Below are 14099 nucleotides of genomic sequence, written 5' to 3'. Positions count from 1 at the left end.
CCTATCAATAAACCCGTATACTTAGCTACTTACTTTCTATCAAGTCGCTACTCGCTACGAACGAAGACTGATGTTTCACACTTGATCGCGTGTGAGTATAGTGATGGTGGAATGGTGGTTAATGAGTAAATAATGTCCCCCGCCATTATCTATTACTTAATCTAAAATTACCGCGGATTTTACAACGTCGAACCATCTTGGGCATATTTTTTTTTCCTATTTGTTTTCCTATAAACTGGTCGACCAAGAGCATCGGTAGAGAAATTGAACTTTTAAGCGAAAGTCGCGCACAAACGCAAATCATCACTTACGCTTACTAAATGCTGAAAATGGATATTTAGGGGTCTTAGTCGTAGTCTAGTCCTAATCTTGATGCAACGTACCTTCAAAAACTATTCTACGTATCTAATAATGAAACTCTTGTCCTAATATGAAGAAGTCGCGAAAGTTTGTATGGAAGTTTGGATATTAATTGTTACTCTTTAACGCCGGTACTACTAAACCGATGTGGCTAAAATTTGGAATAGAAATGGATTTTACTCTGGATTAACAAATAGGATACTTTTTATCCCGAAAAAAACCATTGATTCCCTAGATTTACAAAAACCTGATGATTTTGATAACATGAATGTTTGTTACTCTTTCACGCCTCGGCTACTGAACCGAATCACCTGAAATTTGAAGTAGAGATAGATTATAGTCTTGATTTACACATAGGCTACTTTTTATCCCGGAAAATTCATGGTTCCCGAGGGATTTGTAAAAAACTAAATTCCACGCGCACGAAGTCACAGGCGTCCGCTAGTAATTTTTGATATACTGGCCGATGCCCCGCGTTTTCATTCACTTAGTTATTGGTCCCGTAAGAATACGGGGATAAAATATAGCCTATGACATTTACAAATATCGTGGCTTTCTATTGGTAAAAGAATTTTCAAAATTCTTCAGTAGATCCAAAAATTACCTCCTACAACACCACAAACTTTACCTCTTTGTAATATTAGTATACCTATCTACACGAGTTTATCAACTACATACCAACAACTTTACCTCTTTTTAATATTAGTATGGACGAGAGTATCAGCTGTCTTGAACCATATGTGTCTACTTATCCTGTCCCCGACAAATCGATAGATTCCCCTGCGAGTGTCAAATTGCTGGCGACAGAACAACCCTTTCGCCCTGCTAATGTTCTTGTCCGTAATTAGGTTCTTTATTATAGAAGAGCTTCGAATTATATTGTAATTTGAGGCCGTGCCATAATTGGGCTCAAACAATCCAATCAATTAGATTTTAATTTCATTATATTTCTGATCATTTTCTGTTTATAACTATGTAACTAGTTAATTTGTAATAGTAGATAGTTAATTTATTATTCATTAAATATGTACCGATCATTAGTTAATTTTGAAAATTTTATTGTTGTAATGTTTACCCCCTTTACTTACCCCCTTACTGACTCTACTCCTTTTTAGTCTAAAGATAATTGAAGAGGACATTAAAAAATCGAACTAAAACTTAAATAGCAAAGGGTATGCCTAAATACATAAGAAATGGTAGGTACCTTTCCCCAAGAAATATGTTTTTTTGTATAATTATGTATTACTTACTAAGGTACATACCTACCAAGATAGCTGCTAGATTAACTAGTGTATACCTATTTAATAATACATAATACATATTACCTACATATATTATGAATCTAAATGTTGGTAGAAACTAATTTTGTATTCAAATACGAAGTTATAATTTCGAAGTCAAAATCTAACAATGTGACATCATTTGTAGATGCGTTAGTTTGCATTAGAATAGAAGGGAGAGACGGCGGCCAAAGCGTAGTGTTTCAACCGGAATTAACCGGATGATTCCGTAATTGTGCAATTAGCTATCGGCAATTTACTTTCGGATTATTTACGCCTAATGATGCCTTGGATTTATTTTGTTCCTTGTAAAATAGCTATACATTAGAGAGTATATTTACTGTTGTAAAATATATTTTTTTTAACATTAATGAATACGCCGTTACACGAGAAATCAAATTATTGCTTAATTTTGGAGCATGATTGGCCAAGTATCCGAGTATGACGTCACAACTTTGATCCTTTAAACATAATATGTTTAATGGACGAATGATGACGATTGACGAGTCCGGAAATGTCTATACCTACCAAGATTTAGGTAGGTATAGGTTCCTTAGCACTTGTTTGAATTTGACAATTGGGTAGTTGACTCATATCACATTCAATTTAAACAATATCAATTTCGTGTAGTAGGTACCTACGTAGAATGAGGGTCCGAAATATACCTATCGGTATTAAATTTAAAAATCATGTATTTTTCTCGAATTTTCCAAGCGTCAAAAACGCTGTCGGGTGTTACTTGATAGACTAAACGTCAAACTAACTGTTAACTACTTAATATTTTTCTCAAACGCTCCGTTTGTAAAGGATTTGTTAATATGACGTCATGAAACAGTTGAAATATAGACCATCATGGCCGACTAGCGTTTTGGCTCGTATAGTCAAAAAAATATTTATTTATTAAAATTTTCAAAGAACCTAGTAGAAAGATAACGAATAATTTAAGACAATTAACAAATAGTGTCAACTAGCCTACATCTTAGCCTATGGCGTCTTTAAAAAACAAGTTATCTTAAGAACACGTTCAAGTAGATCAAAACTTATAGTTAACTTAAAAAATACTTCGAAAAGCAAATTACATATTTACAATGCTTGACAAATAATATGGATACAAGCAAGAATCTTTGCCTTGTTGTAAGGCAAAGATTCTTGCTTGTCTCCATATTGCCCTTGATTTAACTTATTATCCTATTTCATGAACATGCAAGTAATAAATAAGCAATTCGAAAGATCATCCGTGGAGTTCGATTACTAGAATCATTATTTTCAACGGCGTGTTGTCGAAATATATTAGGTCATAAGTATAGTTATGAGTTTTATGAAATACAATTTTCCCTGTAACGACGCCACGATCATCTTAATAACACGTCGAGGGTTAAGCGTTTCGCTTGAATATTTATTTCGGTTCATCATAATTTTGGTAGATAATTTAAAATTATCCCATCTTAGCCGCCAACATCAGATACGGCTCGTATTACGATTTATTTTTCTCACATTAATATATTGTGTTAAGCCATTACCTTGTATTTTTTATCGTCAATAAATTTTATCAAATTGGGTTTTTTTTAATTGCATTTGAGTTTGAAACGCAAATACTTTGGGGTAGTTACGAAAAAGGAATATTCGGAAAAAGTATTTTTAGCACAGTATTTTTAGCACATTCTATTTATCACATAGGTACGTAAGTTTATGAGTGAAGTTAAAAAAAAATCATACAGCCGAAGCTTTTTGAAAGTCGGTTAAAAACAATTGACCTGTCGTTCTAAATATTTTTGCTACAACAAAAATTTGTTCGCTTAGTAGTTAATCATTACATTTCAGAATATCTCTATTTTTAACAATTAGAGACCCCATAGATACCTAAATTTCTATTTATAATTATAAAATCTTTACCGAACTATCTATATATTTTTTTTGTTCCTTATGGAATAACCAAATAATCGAACAAATGTGATTTATCTGGACATCGCTGCTTATTCTTTCAATAACTCCGATTATTAGGAACCTACTTGGACAATGGATGGGTTTTTTATGTAGAGAGAGAGATATATTATATAGGCGGTATAAAGTTAACACTTCACATAGTCATCTAGTCGAAAATGGTATTAAACGTAAAGTAAATATAGATCGAGCCACAACAGTTAATGGATGTTATGCCGTGAATTAGGTACCCATAGGTAGAGTAGGTATAATCGACTGTTCCGTTATTACATACTCAGTCAGATTACAAACACAGTGCTTATAGGACGTATTAAATAGGCATTGATTAAGTTAATAACTGCCGTCTCTAGTTAATAGCGAAGCCTGACCGCAATTTTAGTAATTCGATTCATTGCCCGGCCTTAACGCATCCGGTTGTTCTTCAAACTTAATTTACTTTAGATAGTTTTCTACTTAAATCAATAATTTTAATCTTGTTGAGATCAGAACTATAACACTAAAGTAAGTAAAGAAAGAAAAAAAACTTTTATTTCAAAAATTGTGCCACACTAACCCCTTATCACTGTTGTAGTGCCTGATACCCAGACCACTTAGGCAAGTCAAAAACCGAAAGTCTAAGCTTTAGCACACAACTACGTCATATTTGGCACAACCTTGAAAAAGGAGCCAGCTCAGCATTGTGCTGTATTAAGTGATTTATTAAAAAAAACTACCATGTTGTATTTATAGTAAGCTATTAGCATAAGCATATTATCGAAGATACAAGTATACTCATCATCATCATTATCAACCCATATTCGTCTCACTGCTAAGCTTGAGTCTCCTCTCAAAATGAGAGGGTTAGGCACTTAGACCAATAGTCCACCACGCTGGCCCAATGCGGATTGGTAGACTTCACACACGTAGAGAATTAAGAAAATTCTCAAGTAGGTATTATATTCTCAGGTATGTAGGTTTCCTCACGATGTTTTTCTTCACCGTTTGACACGAGTAGGTATACTCGTAAGATAGTATATTTCAGACGTATCTTTATTGTGGCTGACTCAATAATTTGGAGGACAATGTATTTTTTTTTATTCTTTACAAGCTCTGGACTACAATCTCACCTGATGATAAATGATGGAAGCGGGCTAACTAGGGGTGTGGATTTGTGTGGAAAATCCACACCCCTTTCGGTTTCTACACGAAGCCTTACACCAGCCAAACCTGGTAAATTATAGATAGAAAAGACATCACTTATATTCTGTAATTAAAAAACAATACGGTGTAGGTATCTAAAAATATAAGATTCCATGCACTAAAAAAACATCACCATCCTTAGATGAGATCGAGTAAAAATCCACCTACGTCACAGCAATTTAAAAGTAATACCCTTACGCGGGTGAGATGGCTGAAGTCATAATTACCCTAGGCATTATGCTCCATTTGGGCGCGGGTCAGAATGATATAGGTAATTGGTCGTCAACTCAAACCACCAGATTGGATCAAAGTGCGGCCGAGCCCGTCAGAACGGCGCCGGCCGTCGCATTATTTGATGGCCTTTTCCTTGTCAAAAATGACGAAGATCATTGTCATAAAAAACACGAGCCGGAATAAAACTAAATCACCTCACGTGAGCACGTATCTGTAGTATCGGATCAGGTAAAGAACAATAGATTCGTATAAGCTATAGCAATAAGTGTTAAGGGTCGATAACTTTTAAAAATATAGCCTCAGTAGCTCAACGGTAAGGCGGCCGGACTCATCACCGAGGAGTGGTGGTTCGATCCCCGTCTCTTTGGACTAATGTCGTTATAAGGAGAATTGGGAATATCGGTCATATATATATATAAGATACCTATGGCAAATATTCTTTAAAAACAAATGATGCTTAGATAATGCTCAGTTAAGTAATATAATATTATATCCATACTAATATTGTAGGTAAAACAAGTCTGTCTGTTACCTTTTCACAGCTAAACCCCTGAACAGATTTAGATGAAATTTGTTATAGAGTTACACTTGGACTTGACTCGACCTTGCAACAGAACACTTAAAAAGGCCGGGAAAAGAGTTTCCGAGCGAAAATGGTTGCTGCGGGATTTGTAAAAAAAAAATAATTTCACACGAATAGAGTTGCGGATGTATGCTAGTTTTGAACAAATTAATTTATTTTATTAATTAAAGTTCTCAGATGAAAAAAATAATTAATAAAGACCATTTTGATCTCTCAATCATAATAAAATTTCTTTCGCGGAATAAAATCAAACGTCACAGCAGTAGATATTCAAACATCTACATAAACATTTTTCTTTAAATTTTGAAGAAATCATATGTACCTACCTATCGCAACATATAGGTACGTATAATATCAATAACAGTTTTTTTCCTTTTATAAGTCCAAACTGTTAACCTATCTATCAACCTATGTATAGGTTGGTACTAATACCAACACAACTACACATCTACTAGGTACTAGTACCTACCTAAGTACCTACATAAGAAATTAAAACAACCGAGCAAAAAACTCATCGCTTTCAATTTATATTCTATGCTACACGTAACCCATCGCGTCTCCAGTCATCGAGGCAATTTGGTAGAGTTTTATTATTTTTTTATGGTAATCGTAATTGTCGCAGGGTTAATTAAGAGTGGCCGCCATATCTGTAACGGTTACAACTGATATGGAGTTATTACATAGTGTAATTTAGGTACATTAGTGATTAAAGTCTACCTACTTACAATTACAAGCAAAATGTTCGTAGATATGAGAAATTATACATACAAAAAATCAAGAATTAAAGAGGAATTTTTTTTTTTTTTGATTATTCCTTACCCTCAATGGCTTCAAGATTAAAAAGCTGTCTTTTACTCTGTACTCTGTACTACTCAGTAGGTACTCAACACCAAGAGGTGTTGGATTTGAGCCCCGCCCGTTGGACTATAGATAATTGTCATCGTCCTAACACTCTGTTTCTACGGCTATTGCCAGGGAAAAGAAAACATAACCAATATTTACGAAAGGCCAAACAATATACCTTATTAGAAGACTAATGGAATAGACTCATAAAGTTATTAGAACTTGAAATACATATTGCAGAATTTTATCGATGCCTTGAGTGTCATAAGAATTAGAAAGAAATTACTAGTACTGCAAAATTTAATGGACTCCTTGAGTCATAATAACTTGAAACGAATTTCTACCTACTAAGTACTTCTGCACATTGAAGAGTAAGAAGTAAATGAGAAATTGCAGACTTTTATCGACTTGGTTGATAGTAAATGAAAGAACCTAAATTTGTTATTGTAATAGGGATGATGACAGTTTTTTAAATTGTATATAAATTAAGAGTATACTAATAGTAAAGCAATTTTGTAAAAGAAACAGGGTATCTGCGATCATTACTTTCGGAGCAACAGGGATTTAAAGAGTCAGATTTGTGGCGCTGCCGCGGATCCCTGAAAAACGCCCCATACAAAATGGCTCGACAATATGACGTCATAGGCAATGTAATGATCGTTAGATTTGTATGCGCGTTCAAACAAAATTACTAATATCTTTGTTATTTGTGCGTTTATCTTTATAGTTCATATATTAAAAAATGTCACATTTAATGTAAGAAAGCTAAAACTGTATGAATTTTCATCTAATTACGATAAAAAAATTTTAATAGTTTTTGAAATTTTATAATCTCATTTATTTTGCACATATCCAGACAATCTTTGCTTTTTAAGTATAAATTAGTTAACATTGACCCTATTTACCCGAATGTATCATAAAAATCAATATATTCAAACCTAGTCATCATCCCCATTGTAGTCGTAACGCTAAAGGACGAGTAGGCGCTTATTCTCTAAAATGTAAACAATATTGTAGGTCATCAATTTTGCATTCATTGCATCTTCATAAATGTAATTAACCTATACCTAATCAAAGTACATCCATACGTTAGACTCTATAGCCGTAAAAACTTGAAGAATTATGAATTGCATCGTCTCCTTGAGTCATAAATACATGAGAAATTGTCGAATTTGATCAACACTTTGCGTCACAAGCAAATGAGAAGTAGTCGTATTTGATCGACTTCGAGTACCTAATCGACTCCTAGACTTGTATATATGTGTTCTGTTTCCTAGAGTAGTTGGAGGTAAATGAATTAATCGTCAAGTTCCAACGACTCTAGGAGTCGATCGAATTCGGCAGTTGTAAGGCCGCGCGCACATTGCGGGGCAGCTGCGCCAATCACAATGTACGGGGCGGGGCCGGGCCGGCCGAGTCGTGATCCCCGGATTATATTATTGCGTACAATGAAGCTTTTTTATCGAGCCTTTGTCTCATATTAGGGTGAAATATCCGGTCGGATGTTCCTTCTCCGCTCTTTATTGAACGAAATGAATACCGACGAAAGGATTGCTTGTAATTTATGCGCATATTATTTTGCTGTGAACAACAATGTTATATTATTAACATTGTGTGATGATATATTTTTTATATCTACCTGGATAGATATATTTATTTAGTTTCTGGATACATATATTTAATTAGTTGTAATCTTTTAATTTTAAGTGTTATTACGTATACCTAATACCTACCTATTCTTAATTTAGATCAGATATTATAAAGAAGATAATGACCTGTCAAATCTAATATCTGGACCGAAATCAGTAGTTTTTAGTAGGTACGAAACTTTGGCGAACACAGATATTATTTAGATTTTAAATCGAACTAAACAGCTCATTTAATATAATGGGCATAGATGGTAATAATTTATTACATAACTAATTATCTATGTATAATTACGACTTAAGATACCCTAGAGTAGATGCCTAATGATTGAACCACTTGATGGAAATTATTTAAAAACTTAACTATTTGTTACAATCTAATTAAAGATCAGCAAATAAATTATTCCACATTATTTGCTGCCATTGATTTAGGCGCTTAGAGCATAAGTATCTGACAAGTATTTATTAATGACGACGTCCCGCGGCGAGCGGTAGCGGCCGGGAGCTGTCACCGATCTGCCGCATGTAAATACCGACCAATAAACTTCTTACAATTTATTTATATTGTTTTTGTATGCCCCGGGCCTGATTTGAACACCGCTGCATTAGGTAGTTCACATATAAATTAGGCTATAAATCGTGACCGGTCCTTTCTCACGGTTTCTTAATTAAACCAAAATAAAAATACATTAAGTATTAATTTTTATGTTGTCTTTCTTTACAGGAACACCCGAGCTTACGCGGCACGCCGCTGGCGATGCTCGCGGCGCAGTGCAACAAGCTGTCGAGCAAGTCTCCGCCGCCGCTCGCCGACGCGGCCGTCGGGAAAGGATTCCATCCGTGGAAGAAGAGCCCCGGCACGCACTCCCCGCCCGGTGCCGGCCTCGCACCGCGCTCCCAGCCGCCCGCCTGCGCGGCGTACGCGCGTGCTCCCACCTCGTGCGCCGCCGCACCCGCCTACGGCAACGACCTGTACTTCCCCTCGTCCGGCGACCAACTCCTCGGCAAAAGCGAATCGAGCGCGAGCCTCGGCTCCATGTACTCGAGGCATCCCTACGAGTCGTGGCCCTTCAACGTCGGCACAGGAGGCAGCAGCGGCGCGCTCAAAGCTGCCGAAATGGGCGGCGTCAGCGCCGTCGGCAGCGCTTGGTGGGACGTTCACAGCGGATGGCTCGACGTAGGAGGACAGATGGCCAACTACGCCGGACAGGATTACTCCCAGCTGACACATTCCCTTTCGGGCGGAGCTCATTTGCTTCCTCCGGCGCCTCATCTCTTGCAAGACGCTTACAAATCGGTCCTACCGACTCAGGGCTCATTCGGTCTGCACGGGCCCGGTTCCCCCGCGCCGACCGCCCAGGCGCCATCACCGAGATCCCAAAGAAGATACGCCGGCCGAGCGACGTGCGACTGCCCCAACTGTCAAGAAGCGGAACGCCTCGGCCCCGCGGGCGCTCACCTCCGCAAGAAAAACATCCACAGCTGTCACATACCCGGGTGCGGCAAAGTGTACGGAAAGACGTCCCACCTAAAAGCTCACTTACGCTGGCACACCGGCGAGAGACCGTTCGTGTGCAATTGGTTATTTTGTGGCAAACGGTTTACACGTTCGGACGAGCTACAGCGGCATTTGCGAACGCACACGGGCGAGAAAAGGTTCGCGTGTCCGGTGTGCAACAAGCGGTTCATGCGGTCGGATCACCTCGCGAAGCACGTGAAGACGCACAACGGAGGCAAGAAGGGCAGCTCGGATTCATGTTCAGACTCAGAGGAGAACAGTCAAGGCGAGAGCGGTCTCGGGGGCCGGTCGCCGGAGCACCCGCTGGACGTGAAGCCGGGCACGCTGGTGTGACGCGGGGGCGCGGCGCTCTGCGTGCCGCACCATGCCTCGCTCCTGTGATACCCTGGCCGCGCGACCGGCCGCCGCCTGTACATAGCGACATATCAAACACTGTGTAACATTCTGTGTAAATTGTGAATTGAAGACTTACTAGTAGCAGTGTGACCGCTGCCTTAATAGTGAATTGTGAGATTTGAAAGTGTACAGTTTAGAAATAGATATTATTAAATATTGTCTATTAATAGTAATAACTGGATATTATATTATAATTAATATACAATAAGTAGAATCGCACTGTTAGTCCGAAATCGCAGTTGTAATTTATTTATATAATTACGATTTATCTACTTAAGGTGGATTCTTGTAATACCGTGCAGGAGCCGGACTGGACCATTTTGTGTACTTACACTCACGACCTCGGGGGTGCCCGGACTGTATTTATTGTATAGAAAGTCAAACAAGTGTGTCCTCTGATCCGCGTCGTACGGATTTTATCTACTGTAAAAATTAAAAGTCCATTGGATGCGATGCGTCCGATACGTACGATGCGGATAAGTGGACGCTTAACTTTGCAAACCACTGTCCTTGGCCTGCACGATCTTACCTGAATCGACCTTTATTTGTAAAGTAAGATATTATTAACATTTCTATAATAATTACCTCAGCAAAAACAATAGCAAATTGTATTTATATTATATTTTTGTCTATACCTAATATAATTCATTGTTAATTTTTAAATTACATTTAAAAGAAGTTTATGTATGAAATACTGTTCAAATAATTCGTTAGCAGATACTTCAACAGTATACAAACTAAAATTACCTGTAAAGCTGTTCTTTTTAGGGTTCCGTATTTCAAAAAGAATAAAATGGAACCGTTCGAAGTTCACTTTGTCTGTGTCCCTTTATTCAAGTCAAGTCAAGTTGAAACTTAAACCGTATTTTTATTTTTCAATTAAAAGTTTACGGTCCCATGAAGTTGTGTAAAATAAATCTTCTAAGTTTACGTAAAAAAATATATGGCCGTCTATTCAGCAAAAAAACGCATATTTAGACACTCAACGGGATTTAAAATTTCCCGTTGACCTATGAAATATAACAAGTAACATTATACAAGAAAATACAAGAAACAATCTCATACCATACATTTGTAATTAAATCTTTAAAAAAAGGGAACAGAAGATCTGTAGCTCGGGTTAGAAGTGTCTGTACCTAAGCATACAGTAGTAAAACGAATTGTTATTTCAATGGTTGGCCATGAACTATTGTGAACAAGAACAGTTTTTTTAATGATATATTTTATTTATAAGATAAATCTGATAAATATGACAATCTTTGTAAAACAATAATTAATTCCACCATGTAAATGTCACAAAGTATTGTGACAATGAGAAACATGTTCAAAATTCTGAATTTGAAATTTTCTGAAGATAAGTCCGATTGTTATATAATTTTACTAGTGAAAATTGAATTTTAATTATGGTTTTGTAATTCTTGATTTTAAAAAAATAATCCCAATGAATATAGCTAATAAAAAGTGCTATTTTAGTCTAGAAGATATCTCTGTAAAATACTATTTGTTATATTGTGTACAAAATTGTGCGAATAAAAAATGCCTGATATGATTTTATAAAAATTGAAAATATATATTTTCCGAGTGGAGTTTGCATTTTTATTATACCTATATTTCTATAACCTATCAAATGCGAGGTAGAATGTAGATAGGTAGGTACTCATTTGGTGATTTCATTAAATTTTTGTATTACATACTAGATACGCATAAAATCTAAAACCTAAATACGGTCCAAATAACGTAGGTACTCAGAAAATTAGGTAGGTAGGTACTTACTATCCTTTTAAAGTTATCATTGAGATTTTAATATTAATTTCCACCAAGCTGAATGTGTTTGTTCGTGCTAATTTCAGCAATTATCGTTTGGATTTTATTACGACAAAAATAGAGTATCTGAAAACTTTATCCTTACTAATATTATAAATTCGAAAGTTAGTCTGTCTGTTACCTTTTCACGGCTAAACTGCTGAACCGATTTTAACGAAATAGAGATAAAGTGCACCTTGGAGCAGAACATAGGCTATTCTTTTCCCGGAATAATCTACGGGCTAAATGAAGAACAGATTTTACGCGAACAAAGTTGCGAGCATCCGCTAGTAGTCTGTAATTTGTGAACATCCTGATGTCATTGTAAGGAGCTTCGTTAGTTATACGAAATTCATTAAATGCTTTTATCTACACTGACTATTCCGTTAGTTTTTAAAAACCCTCAGCCCACCATTTATGTAAATCTAAACTAGTCTAAAGGTAGGTATACTAGTAAGTATATGTTTAAAGAAGTAAGATTTGTTTGTTTGTTACGATTTCACTCAATTCGACCGATTTTAAAAATTCATTCACTATTGACCAACTAACATATTCTCATCATCATCATTATCAACCCATATTCGGCTCACTGCTGAGCTCGAGTCTCCTATCAGAATGATAGGGGTTCAAATAGTCTACCACGCTGGCCCAATGCGGATTGACAGACTTCACACACGCACAGTATTAAGAAAATTCTCTGGTATGCAGGATTCCTCACGATGTTTTTCCTTCACCGTAATATTAGATATAACGTTTACTTAATCTAAAATATCTGTAGACCGTACCACTTCAATCACAGCTAAGCCGTCTTTCAAAAATAGAATATCTATAACTGATTACCAAATACAACCAATCAAAATCATAATCAAAAATCATTTATTTCAAGTAGGCTCAGTTTACAAGCACTTTTGACACGTCAGTTGACTATTTGTAAAGATTCTACCACCGGTTCGGAAGGCAGGTTCTGCTGAGAAGATACCGGCAAGAAACTCAACAGTTGCTCTTTTGAAAAAGTCATACAGTATTATAATTTACAATTAATAACAATTACTGTTTACATTTTTTATAGTTTTACTTTCTGTGTGAAGGTGGAAGCTGATCCAACGACCTCCAAGCATCTTTATCATTAAGGAACTCATCAATGTTGTAGTACCCTCGACTAAGTAGATGTTTTTTAACACATTGCTTAAAGCTATGCATTGGCAGGTCCATCACAGTCTTGGGGATCTTATTATAGAAGAGTACACCCAAACCTACAAAAGATTTTTTTACTCTTTGGAGACGATATGCAGAAATAACTAACTTATGCCCGTGTCTAGTAAGACGTGGGTTTAAATCTCCTTTTCGTTTGTACAAATTAATATTTTGTCTTACATAGATTATGCTGTTATATATATATTGACAGGCTACTGTTAGTATACCTATTTCTTTAAACTTTTGACGAAGGGACTCGCGTGATTTTAATTGATATATTGCTCGAATTGCTCTTTTTTGAAGAACAAATATAGATTGTATATCGGCAGCCTTGCCCCACAATAAAATACCGTAAGACATTGCGCTGTGAAAGTACGCAAAATAAACAAGCCTAGCTGTATCAACATCAGTAAACTGTCTTATTTTTCTCACGGCAAATGCCGCTGAGCTAAGTTTACCAGACAGTTTTTCTATATGAGCACCCCACTGAAGTTTACAATCCAAGGTCACTCCCAGGAAAACTGTGGAACTCTCCATTTCCAGTGTTTCACCATCGATCATTATAGACTTATCTAATTTTTTAACATTTGGCAATGAAAACTCAATACATTTAGTTTTCTTGGCATTCAAAAGTAGATTATTTGCAGTGAACCAATGCGACACATGCGATATGGCACGGTTTACGTCGTCAGAGTTATCTTTATTTCTGTCGGACTTAAAAATTAAGGATGTGTCATCAGCAAACAGTACAATCTCACATATGCCGCTGACATGGTATGGTAAATCGTTTATGTACACTAAAAATAGAAAAGGACCCAGAATTGAACCCTGTGGGACGCCCATTATGGTAGTGGAACCGTGCGACTTTATATCATTTATGCATACCTTCTGCGTTCTATCACTGAGACCTATTGACCAACTCCTTTATACCAGCTTATCACTATCTACATAGGTAGGTAGTGATAAGCTGGTATTTGGTATTTCATATAGACATTACCTAGATAGATACTAGATACACATGTTAGTTAATAATAAACATATATGTGTTTATATACATAGTTATATACAAGCTTTGTTTAGTTACCCATACCTACGAGTATTTATAAATTGTCTAAATTCAA

At 36.4% G+C, this 14099-nt stretch overlaps 1 protein-coding gene across 4 annotated transcripts in view; it reads left to right on the top strand.

Moving 5' to 3' along the window:
• The window catches only part of LOC112053460 (transcription factor Sp9), a 107088-nt gene extending 95521 nt beyond the window's left edge, over positions 1-11567 (top strand). For all 4 annotated transcript variants that reach the window (XM_052881641.1, XM_052881644.1, XM_052881642.1 and 1 more), the window contains one exon: positions 8791-11567. In XM_052881641.1, coding sequence (XP_052737601.1) covers positions 8791-9918 — 1128 coding nt within the window. In that variant the 3' untranslated portion in view covers positions 9919-11567. The remainder of the gene's footprint in view (positions 1-8790) is intronic.
• Positions 11568-14099: the final 2532 nt, after the last annotated feature.

Source organism: Bicyclus anynana, chromosome 5 (genome assembly GCF_947172395.1).
Source record: "Bicyclus anynana chromosome 5, ilBicAnyn1.1, whole genome shotgun sequence".
Taxonomy (NCBI): Eukaryota; Metazoa; Arthropoda; class Insecta; order Lepidoptera; family Nymphalidae; genus Bicyclus; species Bicyclus anynana.
Note: the sequence above shows the minus strand (reverse complement) of the source record. Positions and strands in the feature narration are given on the sequence as shown.